Genomic DNA, 22,186 nt, shown 5'->3' on the forward strand with positions numbered 1-22,186 from the left:
AACGTTAGAACCTCAATAAGCATATATATACGATATAGGCACAATGGCGTATATATATGCTACATTTTTGCAAAATTATGGCTAACATATAAAATTGCTTATAATATATATATATATATATATTTTTTTTTTTTTTTATTAAGGCGAAGAACAAGTATAATATTAAAAAGTAAACCAAGTAAAATGTAAAAATTTTCATTTCTGTTTCATTTCTTTGTTGGAGTTGTGCTTCTTTTTATGTGCTAAAGCAAGGGGCAGTATCGTAATCATTGAGATATATGTTATACATAACCTATATGTATTATTTTTAGAAAAACAAAAAATATTCATGTTCTGTAGTATTATTCTTGGGAACAACTTTTTTTTTCAAATATGAAATTTTATTATCTGCTTTATGACTACAATTATTTGATTAAATAAATTAAAAAAAATTTTTAAACAATTTTTTTTTTTTTTTTTTATGAGTAAAATGAATTTTAACCAATTATTCATAATGGGCTTTTTTTCAAATGAATTGTTACAATCTCTCAAATGGTACTGGTGATTAGCCAACTTACATATTTTGATTTAAACAAATGAACAAAGTAGCAATACTCCATATATTACAGAATTCACGTTACAGTACTCAAAAAGATGAAGTCCCAAAAGCCCAAAGCATATAAACATCAACACCCATTTACATTTTTTTTATGGTCTCTTTTATTAACAGTTAATAAAGAGTGAATGAAACAAACAACAGGATATTTTTAATACTTATTTTCCTACCACCATTTTTACTGCAAATAATTTAGGAGTATATTATGTACATGTTATAATAATAAACATTATTAGACATAATTAACAGTTGTGCTAAATTTTTTTAAAAAATTTTAGCTAACTCTTAACTTATAAATCTTAACATATAAAGGATATTTGGGCGCACACTTTCTGAAATTATAGTATAAGCTATAAAACGGTATTTCCAAAAAAAAAAATATATATATATATATATATATATATATTTTTATGTACGCACATATATGCAAGTACATATATGTATGCGAGTAAATTTATTCCCTAAGTGAGCGGTAAATTTGGCTTCGTTAATTTCTTGTTATTTTAAAAAAAAAAAAGAAAGTTCAGTTTTATCATAATAAAAACTTGGTTTAAAAGAAGTTTCAAATTTTTAATACATGTGTGCACATAAATAATATTATACGCTTAAAAAGTAAAAAGGATAAAACAAAACACTACTAATTATAATTATATTTGTTGGCACAGATATAAGTATATGTAAATAAATAAACATATATATGTATATATATACATATATTTCTAAACGCGTGCACATATTAATACACTTGTTGCATATCTTGAGAGAATAATATATTGATATGGCTTAATAAAAAAATAAACAGAATATTAAAAAAAAAAAAAAATTGCAAAAAAAAAATATTTAGACTTTCCTCCGCTCACTCATGAATAGGCATATTTAATTAAGTTTACATCATTAAACTATATTACATAAAATTCTTTGTTCTTTTACGATATATACATATATATAATATACTTATAGTACAATACATATATAGTTCAATATACATACGGCACAATATACATATATATATGTATATAAGTATAATAATTAAATAAACAAAACTATAAAAAGGTTACAGTAGACGCCTAAAAAAAAAATGATTATATGTATTATTAACTGACTAGCATGGTGTGTTATGTTACGTTATGTTATGTTTGCATTTTCATTTTCGTTTGTGTTGTGTGTTTGTGTGTTTGTATGATTGTATGTTTGTATGTTTGTATGTTTGTATGTTTGTGTGTTTGTATGATTGTATGATTGTGTGTTTGTATGATTGTATGATTGTATGTTTGTATGATTGTATGATTGTATGATTGTATGATTGTATGTTTGTATGATTTTATGGTGTATATGTATGAAGAATTTGTGTAGCGGTTTGTTTTAGCTGTTAACTGGTGTTCTAAAATTTCGTACTGATAGTCTCTCTCAGCATTTATGAATAATACTCAGTGTATTTTTATATAATGTCAAATATATATATACGTATAAACATATATGTATAAGCAATATATTATGTATATATATATATATATATATTTATATATGTACATAATTATATAAACACATTTTTATATATCTACATTTTTATATATACGTATATTATATATACGCACATTTATATATATATATATATATATATTTCTTTATTTGCGAAATAAATTGTACAAATGCACACACATAAAACATACTGAAACATGCATATACATATATATATGTATATATTATATATATATATATATATATATATATGTGTATATAATTTTTTATATTGTACATATAATCTTTTTAATTAAAATACCTGAATATAATAATATATATAAAGTTTATTAAAAAAGTGGGGAAAAAAAAAAAAAAAGGCATAATATTTTTAATTTAAAAGACATAAACAAAAAAAAAAAAAAAGGGGAAAAATATACATAATACACATATATAAGTATAAAAACGTATAAATACATCCATATACATACATATATATATATATATATATATATATATATATATATATATATATATATGCAAAAGAAAATAATTTGACGTTATATATGGTCAGGTAAAATAATACACAGTTAAACATATTAGTCTTGATAAAATAGAGGTCTATAAATAAAAAGAGAGATAGACGAACTAAATAGGAGATCTCCGTACTATATAGGAGGGACTATAAGCTGCAAATGAAAAAATTGCTGCAGTTACGGAGGCTGAAAAAAAAAAAAAAATATATATATATATATATATATATATATATCTATAAACACATATGCATATTATATATACGTTACATGTAGAATACACGGTACACTGCTTCTCGCTGTACAACAAATATGCACTTGCAAAAAATAACTGCATTATGAGCAACACCAGGGACGCAAGCCATATATATGCAAGTATATACACGAATGCATGTATTTACATATATTTGCATATATTTGTGTGTGTATGTATAAATTAATATATGTAATGTATATACATAAATGATGTATGGCGTTACCGGAAAAGGAAACAGTTATAATCCATGAAAGGAATATAGTTCTAAATAGTTTCAGGTTTACACATGACGTATTTAAAAAGGAAAAAGGACACAAGGTCTTTTTCCTTACAATTACATTATTTGTATTGTTAACAGATTGGGACATATTATCCTTATTATTTAATCCTTTGGCATTTTTATTATCCTCTTGTGATATTTTCATTTCAACTAAACCAAGTCCAATAACACTAGAAACAGCACAGTGAGTTGAGCTCAATGGAATACCGCAAATACTAAAAAATAAAACGACTAGACCTGATATTAATTCTATAGTAAAACCTCTAGATGGAGTAATTTTAATTAATTTCATTCCGACAGTTTTAATAACCCTATAACCTAAAACAGACAATCCTAAAGACATAGACAAACCTCCAAACAGTAGTATATACCACTGTACTTTTAATTTTCCTTTAACTCCGTTATTATATGTATTAAATACAGCGGCAAAAGGGCCAATGGCATTGGCTGTATCATTAGCACTTTGTGCTACTACACCCAAAATTGCACTTATAATTTGTAAGGATGAAAAAACAATTTCTGTCTCTAGATCAAATTTTTCAATAATATTTTGAGACATATCATTGTTGTTATTGTTGTTGTTACTGCTATTGTTGCTATTATTATTAGTGCTACCATTCGGCTTATTCTTATTGTTCTGAGCCAAATCCTCTTTCATATCTATCTTCTGCACATTAATAACAGCTTGAAAATCTTTTTGTGCCTCCATTTTTTTCTTTTCCATTAGCTGAACTTGGGATGCTGGTCCCTTTGGATTGGTTGCTTGAGTGTCATTTGATGCAACTGAATTTAAACTGCTATTATTTACATTACAAATGGTATTTTCTTTAGCATTTTTTTCTAAATCGTTCATCATATCATCTCCAAATAATTTTTTTTTAAAACTGTAGCTATTTAGTCTCTTGTTATACACTATATATATAACGATAGAACCTACTATGGTTAATATTGACGATAATGCAAGACATATTAAAGTGGAATAAAATGGATGTGCAGCACTCCAGTCTTGAAGATAACATGGGTATGTGGTAACTATATTTTTATTATCCTTCTTCATTTTACATTCTATATTTAATACAATGGGATTTTGATAAACTAAAAAAACACTAAATGGCAGTGTAATCAAAAATATTAAAAGCCAGTAACATCTTTTTATGATAACAAATGAGTTTCTTTTTCTTAATATTAAACGACGCAATAAAATAAAAGCCATAGCTGAACAACTGCCAGCTAATATTGGAGCTGCAAACCATGATATAACAATGCTATGTATTTTTTCCCATTTGATAGACTTATTATGACCTGCAGCTAATCCAAAACCCATTAAGGCTCCTATTATACTGTGCGTTGTCGAAACGGGTAAACCAAAACATGTTGCTATAGCTAGCCAAATGGTAGCACCCATTAGGGCACTAAACATACCTAACATTAAAAATTCTGGAGCATCGTAAAATGCTTCAAAATTAATAATCTTCGATCGAATTGAATCAGTAACTGTGCCACCTAGTAAGGAAGCTCCTAAAGCCTCAAAAAAAAAGGCAATTATTAATGCTTTCTTTATTGTTACTGCTTTGGATCCAATAGATGTACTAAATGTGTTTGCTATATCATTTGCTCCTGTTACAAATGCCATAAAAAAACATGCTACACCGCTTGCGATGACTAACCATAACATGTCAGGATTTGTTACCATTTGATTTCGTAAACTTTATTCTTTTTTATTACCGACTCTAAAAAAAGGGAAATGCAAAATGAAAACATATAAAAAATAAACAGTATTATGTGCAATTTTTTTTTTTTTTTATATCAAAAATTGATTTGCAAAAAAGGAATATATAAGGTGCTAAAAATTTTTTTTTTTTTTTAAATAGCTATGAAAAAAAATGAACAAGCAATGAACAAGTAAGGCGATAATAATTTTTTTTTTTTTTTTTTCCAAAAACAGTCATGAAAATATGAACAGGCAAGAAAGTTGTATATTTTATAAGGTCTACATGTAAGGTACATATATATACATGTACAAATATGCAACAAACATAATACATATAATATTATATGTCACTATTTAGAATTTGTGTATATGATTATTTTTTTTACATTATATATATAATTAAAAACGTCTACTCATAAACACTTATGCATATATCAACTCGTGCAAATACGTACACTATTTTTATTTGTATATAATTTTGTTTTTATCTTTAAAATGAACTGGGTCAAGCATGGTGCAAAATATTTAAGCACTACTCTTTTACGATGTTATTTTATACTATTCAAACTTCAATGATTAACATATTATATGAAAATTAAACATATATACAAAATACGTACAATTGTATATCACAATAATAATATATATAAAAAGCTAATTTTTTTTTTTTTTTTTTTTTTTTTTTTTTTATTTATCTATCTTCAATGCATTCTATGATTTTAAACATACTTAAAGTAACAAAATGGTTTTTTGTTTTGGAGGGGGAAAGGACAGATATGTATTATATGAATGATACGATGATATATCTTTCAATACTTCCTTAAATTTTAATGGTCTTCAAGAGATGTTCCTTGTTTTTCCTTTTTTCCCTTGATTTTTTTGTCTATCCGTTTATACTACTATGCACGTTTGATTAAAAATCTTGTTTATAACTCCGTTACTTGTTTGTAAGTTTATTTGTTCTTGTTTATTTAATTATAATTTAGTTTTAACTTCTCTTATTAATGTATATATATATATATATATATATATAAACATATATACATGTATAACTGCAATTTATTTTGAATTAATTGGTATTATATACTGGTATATTAATTTATTAAACGATTTTTTTAGCTAATATTGCGTATAGCTTTTAGCTTTTTTTTTTTTTTTTTTTTTGGTTATTTATTTTTAAAATAAATTTGATATTTTAGCTAATCTTTGAGAATCTAGAAAAAATTTCAACAAAAAAATTAAAAAAAAAATGTGCGTATTACGAACAAACTTTCTTTTTTCATCTTAAAATGTATACATATGTGTATGTATACATATATATATGTATATGTATATAAATAATGTGTATATAATTCAAAAATGATACTTTTTAATGTAGCTCATGTGTAAAAACAGTTAACATCACTTAAAGCTATCTACTTTGGAGATATATACAAATAAATAAATATATATGTATATAATATGGATGGTGTATATATATAATATATTTATATATGTATATATATAAATATAAATGTACGTACGTACGTATGTATACATATATACGCAAATACTCAACGCAATTGTAAAAATATATATGAGTGATATATTTTTGCAATTATGTACATATATACATGAAAATAAAATTCAAAAGAATGTGTGCATAAATAAAATATGCGTACATTTTAAAAAATTAAAAATTTACAACAATGCGTACACAAATATTTTTTCTCAATTTATACAATTAAAACGTAGCATCCATATATGCATATATAAAACTGTTCATTCATTTAATGTTCTTCTTAAGTAACATTTAATTTTGTAAAAGGCATGTATATATGTATGCATATATTTTATATAAATGTAACAGAAGTATATATATTATTATTATACTCGCAAAAAAAAGAAAAATAATATATTTGTAATAAAAATGTAATATATTTGTTTGTATGTAATATATAGTTAAGTTCTGTTTATTTATGTAATATATATATATATATATATATACATTAACATATATACATATATGTAATACTTATGTAATGAACGAGTAAAATCAAAACGATTACTTTTCTGGCACATGAAACAAATTAAACATTAAAATAAACTCAGTTTAACTATATATTTTCGTATGTAATATATGTAATATTTTTGTACATAATATATGTAATGTTTTCGTATATAATATATGTAATGTTTTCGTATATAATATATGTAATGTTTTCGCATATAATATATGTAATGTTTTCGTAGCTTTATTTTATTTTAATTTTTTTTTTTTCTTTCACTTACGTAATTTAAAAAAAACATAATTACTTATGCTTTAACAAGAGCAAATTTTTTCGGAAAATATGTCCTAAGAAAATATATATTATAATATTATTATATTACATATATATATATGTATAATAACATAAATAAATATACATTAATTTCTTTACTTGTATATTTATATAATATCCTGCAAAATATAATATTTTGAAAATTGTTCAAAAAAAATACATAATAATTTGTATGTATATATATATAATATATATATTTTATATATATATTTATCATTAGTATTATTATAGTATTAAATTTTTTTTTAGTAAATTTCGCATTTTTCTTTTTTTCATCTATTTGTAGTAGTATACTATATATATATATATTAATTCTTTTACTGTTATATTACAATTTATTAACATTTATAATGAATTTTTTTTTTTGTTTTATAATTTTATTTTTTTTTTGGAGGGAGGTAAACATATATATATATATATATATATATGTATATTTTACAAATGTAATAATAATATATTAGTTATATTATAGGTATAATACATTATATATATATATAATATAAATTTTATTATGTATATAAAATAAACGAAAAAACATTTTGCGTACTAAAATTTTGATAATAATACATTCAAAAAAAAAAATTGCATGTTTATAGAATATTTATTTTTCTATGTTATGATTATATATAAACGGGAAAAAGAAAGTACATACATGTGTTTTAATTTTCATTTTTGAGGATATTCTTCTTAAAATCATTAATTATTTCTTATTTATAACTCTACAACAACGTTTTCTGTACATTCCTAGATTTTCTTTTAATATATTATATATATAATATATTATAAATATATATATATATATATGTATATCAAATGGGTTATGTTTGTAATTTAATAATTATACGGTAAAATAAAATAAAAAATTTTCAGCATTACTAATAGAAAATATGTTTGTAATTTAAAAAAAAAAGAAAAAAAAAAGAGGGACTTAACCCAAGGTATAATACATACATATATATATATATATGCTTAAAGGAAATTTATTTTACCATATTTGCTCTATTTATAATATTTGAAAAAAAACTTTAAGAAGATACATTTATACGTTTGTTAGTTTTTACATTTATACGTTTGTTAGTTTTTACATTTATACGTTTGTTAGTTTTTACATTTATACGTTTGTTAGATTCTACATTTATACGTTTGTAAATTTAATTAGATTTATAAATATTCAATTTTTACATATAAAACGATCTTCATTATTTAATAAAATGGGATTTAATAAAAAACTAAAAAAAAAATTAATTTTTTCTTTACAAGGTGAGAAATTCTTCACTGAATGATTAAAGCCGTTCTTAGCTTTATTTTTCTTTTAATATATATTAATTTCCTTTTTTTCCATTTTATTTCTTTTTTTTTCTACACTCTTCTTTTTTCTTTTTCCTTTTCTTTTTCTTATTTCTTTTCTTTTTCTTTTTCCTTTTCCTTTTTTTTTTTTTTTTTTTTTTCATAAACGCGCCAAAAACAGATTTGCGTTTTGTCGAATGAAAATGAAAAAAAAAAAAAAAAAAAAAAGAGAAAAAATTATAATCTCAGTGAAAATAGAACACGAAATTTTTTTTTTATTTTAATTAGAATTTTATTTTATATATAAATAAATATATATATTCACCTAATCTTTTGTGCACTTCTATATAACTAAAAGTAAATTATTACCAAGGAGAAAAAGATTGTTATCATTATAAATTTATCATTATAAATTTATCATTATAAATTTGTCAATATAAATTTGTCAATATAAATTTGTCATAAATTTTTCTCCCTTTTTAATAAATTACTGTCATTTAATGTATAAAAGGAAGTATAAATTTTTCCAATTTCTTTTTTTAAAAATATTTTGGGACGACGGAAGTTTTACATAATTTTTCATACATTGTGCGAAATGCGTGTGTTAACCTGTGTGCTACTTTTTTTTTTTTTTTTTTTTTTTTTTTTTTTTGCATTGTTAATTTGCTTTTTCAAAAAGGAAAAAACTTATAACTGTATATATTATATATATATATATATATATATATATATATGTATGTATGTATGTATGTATGTATGTATGTATGTACTATGTGAACTTACTTATAGGTGTGTATATAAATAAATATATATATTATATGTATATAATTTTATACCGTGTGCATTTATCTATGTGCTCACTTTTTGCCAATAATTTTATATAAAAAAAAGAAAAAAGAAAAAAGAAAAAAAGATTTATATGTTCAGGTTCTAACCGCTTATCAATTTTTAAAACAAAAAATAAATTTTCGAAAGAACATTTGAAATGGACCATTTTATAAAAACTCTATAAAAATAATACTTCTTAAATTCGTATAAGAGCGATGTGCGTCATGTACTTACTAGCGTACAAAAGAAGGGATGACAATGAAGGAGAATTAGTGAGTATATTAATTCTACTGTACTTATACATTTTGCAGTATTTTAAGCTACATATAAGGCTTATTAAATGTATCAATAGTCCGGAAAAGAACACACTCGAAGGTGGAGAAACATGTGCTACATATTAACACTGCTTTCTTTTAAACACATACACGCTTCATATTTCGAAATATAAATTTATATTTTTTTTTCATGTAGTATTGGAATATTGAACAAAATTAAGTTCATTTAAAAAAGATATTACACTAGTGCTTTATTTTTAATTTTCTTAAATGGTAGGAAATTTTTTTTTTTTTTTCATTTATTCATATATATTTTAAATGTTACCCATTGGCAAAAATAAATATACGTTCCTTCATTTCCCTGGGTGTTCTTTCTACTGTTCTTATGTAAAAATAAATACGTAAACGTCGTATATAGATGTATATAGCACGCATAAACACGTACCTTACCATTTTTTTTTGAAGCCGTAAGAGCTTTATTTTTCAAAAAATTTGTTATATGTCTTAATGAAAAAACTGTAAAAGCGAACAGTACAATATGTTGTTCCCCCTAATTCCAAAGGTGTTTATATATATTTTTTTCTTTTTTTTTATTTGATTGGTATTGTTACTACTTCGTAACTGCAACGTAACTGCTACATAACTACTACATAACTGCTACATAACTGCGACGTAACTGCTACTCATTTCACATTTTGCAACAAGCTATATTTTTCAGAAAAATTAAATAAAGATTCATGCACGAAAAAAAAAAGGTCATAAAAATTTAAGTACAACATGATTACAGCAATTACCGACGGGATATAAAAATTACAATTGAGATTTAATTAAAACTTATGTATACAAAGCTTCAGATAGCCTATTTCCCTTTTAATAAAGAAATTTCATTTTATTTCATACGCATGTAATACGTTATATGCTTGTGGTCATATGTGCGTCTTCATTCCCCTACGTCTGCCGATGCTTTTACGTTCGCACGCATAAACATATACACTAACATACACACAAACATATACACATATACAAAAACACACGGATGATAATGAGGGGGGGGTCTTTGATAATATGTTTGGTCTCAGTTGTTGGACAACTTTTTCCTTTTGTTTGCCTCGAATTTTAGCTTCCGAAATAGTAAGGTGCTTTGTACTAACGTATTTGTAGCATGACAAGCAAACAGTAAATAATTTTTCGGTTTAATTGCAAGAGAATATCTCATAAATAAAATACTGTAGATTGCCAAAACAGCCGTCATTCTTTCAGATACGTACATGGGCAATTTCTTTAAATCGTTGAAGCCTTTTATTAAAAAAAAGAAAAAATCGAAAAAATGATATATAATGATGAAAAAAAAAGCCAAATAAAATGAAATTAAATAATATAGAAAAATAATAAAAAATATTAAAAGTTCTTTTAGTGTGCATAAATGTAACCGTCCATGTATATAGGCACCTACAAACGCTGTTACTAGCTCTTACATACATATGTACATACAAGAATGAATACATACATACAAACATACATACGTACGTACATGTGTACAATATACATACATACATACGTACATGTGTACAATATACACACAGACTTATGTTCTAAGTACAACGAATGCCATTGCTGCAACTAGAAGAATGTATAAGCACGTATTCTACTCAACATAAATTGAAGATATTTTTTTTTTCTTTTTTTTTTTTTTGAAAAATTGTAAAAAAAAAAATTACCAGCAAGAACAAATCCCCAGTTTGCTAAAGGGGCCCAAAACATAATATTGAATACATTCGATTTTACATTATTATAAAATAATTTAATTTTTGTCATTTTTAAATCAATATCTGCTTACTGAGTGCAATTCTTTTTTATTATATGTTTTTATATTTATTGTGATAATTAGTTGCATATGCAATTCTGTTAAGCAAATCTGATATTTGAAAACTGTGCCTTAACATATATCAGCCTCGTGTAATGTGAATACAGGTAAGACGTGCGCATGGATGCACATACATATGACTACGTCTATGTATGTATATATGTATGCAACTAGTTTTGTGCGTATGACTGTGTGAATGTACTTATGAATGTATGCTTGTTTGTAAATCCCTCCCAGTGTTGACACTCCATGCTCACGTGTGTGTGGTTGCACTTTAATGATTTCTTTCGCTATAGGAAAATAATGAAAAGTATGCCAAAACAAATAAAAATAATAATAATAAAATAATATAATAATATAATAATATAATAATATAATAATATAATAATATAATAATATAATAATATAATAATATAATAATATAATAATATAATAATATAATAATATAATAATATAATAATATAATATATAATAATATAATAATATAATAATATAATAATAATAATAATAATAATAAATAATAAAATAACAAAATAACAAACTAACAAACTAACAAACTAACAAACTAACAAACTAACAAACTAACAAACTAACAAACTAACAAACTAACAAAATTAAATAAAATAATTGCAGTTACATGATGGTTATAAATCATTCAAAATAAACATACTGTAAACATAAAATAAATCGAATGTTAACTAATTAAACAAATATAATACATAATTAGGAGGGCTTTTAAAAAAAGGTATGCTTATTTAATAAAATTATTTTCCATAAAAGTATAAAATGAAATAACATTTATTTCTTCATATTAAAGATGGTATATTGTTGCTTTACAATTATAATTTTAAAAAGGGTAAAAATGAAAAATGGCAATTAAAATGGATCGGGGAATCGTTTATTTTTCACTCTCGTTTACACGTTATTACGTTATCGCGTAATTATGCTATCATGTTATGACAATATCATACTATCATATTATTATGTTTTTTCTTTTTTCTTTTTTTTTTTTCCTATTTACTCTTCTCAGTCAACCTAAACCAATCATCAACACATCAACTATTGTAGCGGCTAATCCGCAAGTCTAAAAACAATTTATTATATTCCAAAAAAAAAAAAAAAAAAAAAAATGTCAAAAGAAGTTGAACATTAAAATAAAATTACTTAAATCAAATCAGTTAAACCAGTGTTATTTTATCCTTTATACTACTTTAAATATGATATATATATATATATATATACATATATATTATATATATATATCTTTATGTATATATCTTTATGTATATACATAAAGTTAATTAACCACGTGAAAAATATACACATTGAAGTTTGCTATAAATTACGCGCAAATATTTAAAAAAAGTAAAAGGAAGAACATACATATACATTTATTTATATAGTTTTATCCTCCTTAAATTTAAAATCTTTTTAAGAAAAAATTTACTACTCACTTGGCTTAATTACAAAAAAATAGGTGGAAGCTATGGTACTATTTACTTTATTATTTTTTTTTTTTTTTTTTGTTCTTTTATTATTTTATATTTTTTTCCCTTAAAGTGTATAGCACAATTTTGCAAAAAAAAAAAAATGAAACCTAATTTTGGTAGTAAAGCAGTTATGTGAAACGTGGGAAAAAATGTAAGTAAAAAAGACGTAAAAACAGAAAAATAACGTAAACAATAACGTAAACAATAACGTAAACAATAACGTAAACAATAACGTAAAGAAGAAAAGAACCAAGAGGCAACAAACAGAACTTAAGACATTCAAAGAGAGGTGTAACTGGAGGCACAGTCCAAGTACTTAAGATGTAACAAATAGAACGTATAAAAAATGTAGTTATGCACAAGGCAAAATTAACGAAAATTCTTATGTGCTTATGCTCAATACTATTGTAATGAAATATGCAATTCATCACGAGCTGATCGAGCTGATACAAGCGTTCTTCCTCTTTGTATGTGTAAAATATAATATGATGTGTTTATTTTATTTTATTTTATTTTATTTATTTTTTTTTTTTAGCATTTTATAATAAAAAATACGACTACAAAAAAAGAAATTGTAAGAGAAATGCAAGAGATGCATATAAAAAAGTAAATAATTTTTGAATGTAAAAAAAAAGAAAGTCATTGAATAGCATAAATAAAAAATAAGAGTATGAAAAATTAAAAAAAAAATAAAGAAAAAAAACACGTAACAAAATTCAATAAATTCAATAAAAATAAAGAAAATTTTGAAAAATATATGTACACTACGCCTTTCTAAGTTTGATCTTTTATGCTATTTTTCTTTTTTTTACATATTTTATGTTAATTCTTTTTTTTTTTTTTTTTTCTTTGTTTTTTTACCGTATCTTTAATTTTTTGCTTTTTCCTGACCTTCATTTTCCCCTCAATAGTTAAGTTTTTGTCATTAGTAGTTTGTTCTTTTCCATCTATATGAAAATTCTATTTTTTTTTTTTTTTTTTTTTTTTTTCTTTGTGATATGAAAATAAATTGCGCTTATTGTTATTAAAAAGGAGCTAATAGTACTCCTATTATTCCTTTTTTATGACATAAATACGTATATATATATATATATATATATACATATGTACAAATATTCACAAGTACACATATACATATGTTACATTTTTTACACGAATTTCACGAAAGCCTCTTTTATTTTTTTTTAGTAATTAAATTTGAAGAGATAATTAAAAACGTTATAAAATTTTATTCATTTATATATAGAAAACATTTTTATAGGACAATAATTCATTAACTATATTTTTTTAATAATAGTAAAATATTAAGTGATTACACTTATTGCTTTATTATTTGTTTAAAACTTTTACGAATTTACAAGGATAAGTATTCATCTCTGTTAAATAGAAAGATCTGCGCACAAGAATCCACCAGCACTCACATATGTATGTAAGTGAGCATACGTTGTGTACATGTATATATATATATATATATGTGTGTGTGTGTGTGTGTGTGTCTCACGACGATATCCCAATTCTTAGTGGCTTGCTTAATATTGTTTTTGAAAAAATATAAGAATTAATTCTTATAAACAGAGTCTTTTTAATGGCGTACACATGGTGCATGCAAATTTAGACGCTTTATATTTTTATAAAATTTTTCCATTTTTTCTTTTTTTTTTTTTCATCTTTTCATTTTTTTTTTTTTTTTTTTTTTTATGACACAGTTGTGCCTCAAAATTTTATATCCCTTCTATCAAGCTATCCATTTGAATTTTTTAAACTGATGATATATATTTTTATCTTTATATAAAAATGTCTAATGAAGAATATGATCATCTTTATAAAATAATTTTAGTTGGAGATGCAACTGTAGGTAAAATAAAAAAAAAAAAAAAAAAAAAAAGAGCAAAGGAAAAAAGGAGAAAGTTATACATGTATGTCGCTATATCGTATGCCACATTATCCACTTGCCTATTAAAATATATACGTCCATATATATGTGCATACACATATGTGTATATATATCACTTCATACCTCCTCCATGTTACACATAATTGCACATTTATGTTTATCTTGTTTAGGAAAGACACATTTACTATCGAGATATATAAGGGGATCACTTCCCAGTGTTGCAAAAGCAACAATTGGTAAAAACAGAAGAGCAAAAAAGAAAAATAACAGTAACAATAGCAATAAGAAAAACAAAAACAATAACAAAAATAAAAACAACAATAAAAACAAAAACAAAAATAAAAACAAAAACAAAAATAAAAACAAAAATAAAAACAAAAACAAAAATAAAAACAAAAACAAAAATAAAAACAAAAACAAAAATAAAAACAAAAACAAAAATAAAAACGATAAAAATAGCAAAAAGTTCATTGATACAAATTGAGAACCATTTAACCTGACAAAGCAATAATGTTTTCTACCTATACGTCCTTGTATCCAATTTTTTTTTTTTTTTTTTTTTATTATTTTTTCCTTCCATTCAGGTGTTGAATTTGCTACTAGAACCATCCCCTTAGCGGTGGGTGGGACCGTAAAGGCGCAGGTACCATTTAAAAAAAAAGTGTGTTTAAGTCTGATTTTACATTTTAGTTATATTTATTTTTAAATATCTATCACGTTCAGGACGTTTATTTTATTTTTTTATTTCGTATTTCTAATTTTTTTGATTTCGTATTTCTAATTTTTTTATTTCGTATTTCTAATTTTTTTGATTTCGTATTTCTAATTTTTTTTATTTTCGTATTTTTTATTTGTTTTACCTTTTTATGTGGTTGTGTATTCATAGATATGGGACACTGCGGGGCAGGAAAGATATAGGAGTATAACAAGTGCCCATTACAGAAGAAGCGCAGGGGCTATATTAGTGTATGACATAACTAAGAGAAAAACGTTCTTAAGTATTTCTAAATGGCTAGAAGAAATTAGGCAAAATGCGGATAAAGACATTGTAATTATGCTAGTGGGGAATAAAGTAGATATTACTGAGAAAGATGAAAGCAAAAGAAAGGTAAGCCCACAGTTCTGAGGGTGCTCATGTACATATAGTAGTACATACACATGTGTACTTATTATATGTATATATATACACGTACATACATACATATATACATATACTTACATGCATACATGCACATACACATACCCATACACATACCCATACACATACACATACCCATACCCATACACATACCCATACACATACACATACCCATACACATACCCATACACATACACATATTTACGTACACGTGTACACTGCCTTAATACAGGTTACATATGAACAGGGAGCAAGTTTCGCTAGGGAAAATAATTTATTTTTCGCGGAGGCTTCGGCCGTATCAAAACTTAATGTAAAACATATATTTGAAAATCTATTACAAGAAATATATAATAACAGGTTAAAGAATAATAACAGGAGCTTCAGTACTCGCAGTGGTGCTACTTATGACAGCGCAATACAGCTAACTAAGGCGCGGAGTATAATCAAGTTAAATGACATAAAAGACAATGAAAGTGAAGACGATAATAAAAACAAAATGAAATGCTGCTGATTCGGGGAAACAGCTTCATCTGATGAGCTTATATACTCATATATATATACGTATAAATGTACATATATACATGTATATATATGTGTGTATATTTAGTACACGGGTAAGTTAATTTAGAAGTTTCCTTCATCCCCTTATGGTATGTGTGCCAATTAATTTTTTTTTTTTTTTTTTTGAAAAATTATGAACATGTTCATGTGTTTATTATATTTTCTTTTTGTCATTTATTATGACAACAAATTTTCATTTTTTTCATACATTTGTCTAACTTCATTGTTAAGCAATTAATTATTTGATTAGAAGTACGGTATTTTCGTATTTCACTATTTGTTGAATAATTTTTTTTTATAAATATGCTTGTGCATTGATTTCATCCTTTACCCCCACTTGCTTATCTGTTATATGTTATTCATTATAACTTTATTATTCTTTCCCTTTTTTTTTTTTTTTTTTTTTTTTTTTTGTCGCAAATAAAATTACACTATTCATGTGCTATGTACTTGTATATATTTTTTTTAATTTATTCATATATTTTTCAAAAGTAATTAAACTTTAATTTTTGCCATTTTCCTAATTATTTTAATTTTTTTTTCCCCCCCGCTTTTTCACTGTAATATAAATTATTATCATTTAATGAATAAAGGAATGAGTATGCAGACATGTATGTATAAAGTATAAAGCATTTACTATAGTTATCCTTCGAAACTGAATATTTTTGGAAAGATAAATTCTTATATGTATTGAATTTTGGTACTGCTCGTTATACCTTTTTATTTTTTTTTTTTTTTATTTCCTCAGCTCATACCCATCTACATTTCTCCCTTAACTTCTTAAAAAAAAATTCCACTAAAAATTTTCGTTAAAAAATATAATTAAAGTAAAAAATGCTGGTTACTATCCGATGAAGATTAAAAATAGTACCACCAGAAATCGCAGTGTGGGAAAATAGTATACCACTGCATATAAATAGTTTAATTTTTTTTTTCTCTTTTTCCTTTTTTTTTTAAAACTCTTGAAATGGAATATTGTAGGATGTTTTTTAAATAACGTGGGTGCAAAATTTTAACAAAACTATTGAAATTAAATTTCCTTTTTTATTTTTATTTCTCCATATTCCCATATCGTATTTGTTCTTAGACAAAATATGGGCAAGGGAATGGACAACAGAATGGGCTGAGGATTGAGCAAATATACGCAAAAATGAACACAAAGAAAAAAATATTGAAAAATTACAAGTGACAAATGACAAATGGCAAATGATAAATGATAAATGATATATGATAAATGATATATGATAAATGATATATGATAAATGGAAAATAATATTTCGACCTAGATGATAGCTCAATATATACCATGAACACAAAATGGGATTACTGAAAAATATTTTTTTTTTACAAATATTGCAGATGTGTCTTTTTGTCAAAAACGTACTTACTATTTCATGCATATTTTATTATAGCACTTGCATGAATGTGTAACTGTTTACGAATATTATATATCTTCTCATTAAATTATTGTTTAGGCATAATTTTGTTCATGCATAAAAAACAAAAAGAAAAGGCTAGTATAACACTTTCACTTTTTCTATCACCCTCATTTAGGTCATTGCTTTTTATATAATGCTTGTCATATATAAATATATATATGTATGTACATATAAGCATACATACATACAACAAGATACCATAAAACGGGGCAAGCACCCGCTTATTGCAGAATTCGCTAAAAAGCTTATGGGTATACATTACTTTCAAGCAGCTGTATATTTTATGATCTTCTGAATAAAATACAAAACAACGTTTTTTCAATCTATAAAGTGCTTAATCCCTTGCCAACGGTTTTAACATAACATGTGCTTATTTGTATTACATAAATTTTAAAAAAATATAATGAAGTAAAAAAAAAAAAAAAAATAAAATGAAAACAAAATAAAATGAAAATAAAGTGAAAATAAAGTGAAAATAAAATGAAAATAAAAAGAAAATAAAGTGAAAATAAAGTGAAAATAAAATGAAAATAAAATGAAAATAAAGTGAAAATAAAGTGAAAATAAAATGAAAATAAAAGTAAAATAATTATGAATTATACATTATTTTTCATAACATTATTGACCAAAGGATACTAAACTAAGTTTTCATATGGAAAAAAAAAAGAATTCCCTTTTGGAAAGTTAATCAAATGTTTATATTTTTTTTTTTTTTTTTAAATAAAATAATATATTTTTATGTATACCTATTACGTGTATGTATTGATTCGCATAACTTGCTACGTTGTATATTTGGCTATTTTGTATTGTTTTTTTCCATTCTTTTTATTTGCCTTCTCTTTTTAACATTTTTAATTTATTTGCCTTGTACTTTTTTCTTTTTGTTTTTTCTTTCTACGTTTTTCTTTTTCTTTATTCTTTCTACGTTTTTCTTTTTCTTTATTCTTTCTGTTTTTTTCTTTTTTTTTCTGCTTTTTTCTTTTCCTTTATTCTTTTTTCTTTTTTCTTTTTTCTTTTTCTTTATTCTTTTTTCCATTTCTTTATTCTTTTTTCCTTTTTTTTATTCTTTTTTCCTTTTCTTTATTCTTTTTTCCTTTTCTTTATTCTTTTTTCCATTTCTTTATTCTTTTTTCCTTACGGCTATTCTTTTTCTTTTCAAACAAGTCTTATATGTATAGCGTTTCCCTTAGTATCTTCTTTCTGCTAAGAGCTCAAAATAATAAAACAAATCGGATGTAAGATACATTCTGTATACAGCACATTTGTTTTATTTTATTTTTATTTTTTTATGAAACTTGCTTTTATTATATTATTTCATTTTATGGTCAAACAGAATAATATATCTTATGGTGTATTTTATAAACTTGAAGTTCACTTTTTAGAGGAACCGGTAAGGTAAAAAAGGGAAGCTTCATTTTAAAATTAGGACAGGAAGGTGTACATATGCGTATATACATACATGCATACGTATAAATATATGTATATTTACACATGTTTGTGTATATATATATATATATATATATGCGTAGGAATATATTTCCTTTTCAGGATCTACGTTTTTAGAGGCTATTTTTGGCCGCACGTACGCCATGTTTTATTCTTTTGTTTTACCATTTCATAGTAATTTTGTTTCACTAACTTACCGCTTTCCCGTGCATTATTTGATCATCTTATATATTTATTAACTGTTCATTTGTTTTTCCTCCAATCGCATATACCATAGGCACAAGTGTGAGTATGCGTTGTATAGCTTTCGTGCGTCTTATCGTTAACTGAGTGTGCATATTTTGCCCTTTTAAGGAGCAAATAAAAACACGTAAAGTAAAAAATACATGCACGTGTATGTATGCACTGGAAGGCGTAGCTAGCTAAAAAGAAAAAAAAAAAAAAAAAAAATTAAACAAAATAAAGAGAAAAACAGAACAAACCAAGCAAACTGAATAAACAAATTGACTAACAAATTGACTAACAAATTGACTAACAAATTGACTAACAAATTAACTAACAAATTAACTAACAAATTAACTAACAAATTAACTAACAAATTGACTAACAACATGATTGTAGCGATTGTGGGGTGCACGCACGGAGAGCTGAACTTAATTTACTCAACCTTGGAAAAAATAGAAGAGGATAATAATTTTAAGGTGGACCTTCTAATATGCTGTGGGGACTTTGAGTGCGTACGATATAGTGTAGATAACGAATGTTTGAATGTACCGAATAAATATAAAAAAGAGCAAAATGATTTTAAGGACTATTATACAGGGAAAAAAAAAGCTAAGGTATTAACAATATTTGTGGGGGGAAATCATGAAGCAGTGAACGTTTTGAAGCAACTGTATTATGGTGGATGGGTTGCACCAAATATATATTTTTTAGGATATTCAAATGTACATAATATAAATAATTTAAGAATATGTAGTCTTAGTGGTATATATAAAAAATACAATTATTACAAAAAATATAGTGAATGGTACCCCTATACGGATATAACCAAAGTAAGTGCATATCATATACGTAAATATGAAATAGAAAAATTAAAATTAATAAAAGAAAAAATAGATATTGTAATAACACATGATTGGCCAAATAATATAGAAAAACATGGTGATATCAATGAATTACTTAGAAGGAAATTTCATTTTCAGTCAGATGTATATAATAATACATTAGGAAACCCACATACAGAAATATTATTAAATAAATTAAAACCATATTTTTGGTTTGCAGCTCATTTACATGTTAAGTATTCTGCAATTTATGTACATAATGATAAAATGAATTATACTCGTTTCCTCTCTTTAGATAAAGCAGAACAGAATAAACATTTTATACAAATTTTAAATATTGAAAAAAGAAATGATATGCTGCACCTTAACTTTGACCACCTACCCAAAATTTTCGGTACATATCACAATATTAGTATTAATAATAGTAGTAGTAATAGTAATAACCATCATGGGAAAGGGCATAATTTTGGTGTAGACTATGAAGAGATGCTACAGCATATGGAGGATATTCAGAGGGGAGAAACTGCAGCTGTGGAAGGGGAAAGTCAAGAGGTAGTAACAGGTGGAGGAGGGACAGATAACAAATATAATAATGATAACACTGATGTTATGGTGGGAGAAGAGAATGAAAAGGAGGAATTGGTTGTAATAGATAAGGACGACCAGAGAAGTAATCAGATGGGTATTAAGAAAGGTATGAATGATGGCATAAAGGTGTGCATAAATGATCATATAAAGGAACACATGGAAGATGGTACAGAAGATGGTACCGAAGACGGTGTTGGCCAAAAAGAAGAAACAACAAATGATGAGGAGAACGTAAACAATAACAATTCAAATAAAGAGAGTGACGAGGATATAAACCATGAAGAACTTAATAAGTTTTTAGAGAAAGAGGAAGAGGAATTATTAGAAGATATTAGTATGAATGAAAAAAAAAAATATTATTTATGTTATGATATGGAATGGTTAGCAATACTAAAAGCGAATCATAACCTTATCTCAATCAGTAGTGACAAAGATTACAATTTAGAAAAATTGAAGTACCCATCAAAAGAAGACTTTGAATATATTAAAACGAAATTAAAAAATATAGAAAAAATTACTATTAATGAAAAAGATTATTATTTAGTTCATGGATATACCAATCCCAATTATAAAAATTTATGTGCACAGAGACAATTTTTTTTAGATCGATTTGAATTTGAGGAACTGAGTATTTATAATGAATCCGAAATGGACTTTTTTACCGAAGAAATGAAAAGGTTGGAAGCGACAGATGCAAGTGAAGCTATTGATGCAAGTGAAGCTATTGATGCAAGTGAAGCTATTGATGCAAGTGAAGCCATTGATGCGAATGAAGCCATTGATACGAGTGAAGCAATTGATACGAGTGAAGCAATTGATACGAGTGAAGCAATTGATACGAGTGAAGCAATTGAAGGTACTTTGAAAAATGTCGAAAATTTAAATGAGCCTGGGGAAGTATGCTCGAGTATGGACAACTGACGACATAGAAACAGAACAGGATACAAAAACAACAGAAATAAAGAGACTATCCTATGCACACCTGCTTTGGGGGAATATTAATAAAATTTTCTTACAATGTTGTTATTTTATTTTATTTGATTTAATTTGATTTTATTTAACATATTTTGGTTCACTTTAGCTTGAATTAATTATTTTTAACTTAGCTGTATGCATTTTTATTTAATTTATTCTTTTCATTTTAATGTTTTT

The 22,186-nt window shown here is 24.6% G+C and overlaps 4 protein-coding genes across 4 annotated transcripts; 2 read left to right on the forward strand and 2 right to left on the reverse strand.

Annotated features, from left to right (window-relative positions):
* Positions 1–2,701: 2,701 nt before the first annotated feature.
* PmUG01_12024000 (sodium-dependent phosphate transporter, putative) lies at positions 2,702–4,815 on the reverse strand (the record flags this gene model as incomplete). Its single annotated transcript, XM_029006442.1, has 2 exons — positions 2,702–2,775; positions 3,066–4,815. 2 exons carry the CDS (start codon positions 4,813–4,815, stop codon positions 2,702–2,704), a joined length of 1,824 nt encoding a protein of 607 aa, XP_028862931.1.
* Positions 4,816–10,619: 5,804 nt separating this feature from the next.
* Positions 10,620–11,359, reverse strand: MPC1 (mitochondrial pyruvate carrier protein 1, putative; the record flags this gene model as incomplete). The annotated part of the gene is made up of 2 exons (XM_029006443.1): positions 10,620–10,840; positions 11,263–11,359. The coding sequence occupies 2 exons, from the start codon at positions 11,357–11,359 to the stop codon at positions 10,620–10,622; spliced, it is 318 nt and encodes a 105-aa protein (XP_028862932.1).
* A 3,333-nt stretch (positions 11,360–14,692) lies between these two features.
* On the forward strand, positions 14,693–16,444 carry RAB11b (ras-related protein Rab-11B, putative; the record flags this gene model as incomplete). The annotated part of the gene is made up of 5 exons (XM_029006445.1): positions 14,693–14,753; positions 14,963–15,028; positions 15,377–15,435; positions 15,679–15,900; positions 16,163–16,444. The coding sequence occupies 5 exons, from the start codon at positions 14,693–14,695 to the stop codon at positions 16,442–16,444; spliced, it is 690 nt and encodes a 229-aa protein (XP_028862933.1).
* A 3,546-nt stretch (positions 16,445–19,990) lies between these two features.
* DBR1 (RNA lariat debranching enzyme, putative) lies at positions 19,991–21,955 on the forward strand (the record flags this gene model as incomplete). Its single annotated transcript, XM_029006446.1, has 1 exon — positions 19,991–21,955. The coding sequence occupies one exon, from the start codon at positions 19,991–19,993 to the stop codon at positions 21,953–21,955; it is 1,965 nt and encodes a 654-aa protein (XP_028862934.1).
* Between the last annotated feature and the right edge of the window lie 231 nt (positions 21,956–22,186).

Source organism: Plasmodium malariae (genome assembly GCF_900090045.1).
Source record: "Plasmodium malariae genome assembly, chromosome: 12".
Taxonomy (NCBI): Eukaryota; Apicomplexa; class Aconoidasida; order Haemosporida; family Plasmodiidae; genus Plasmodium; species Plasmodium malariae.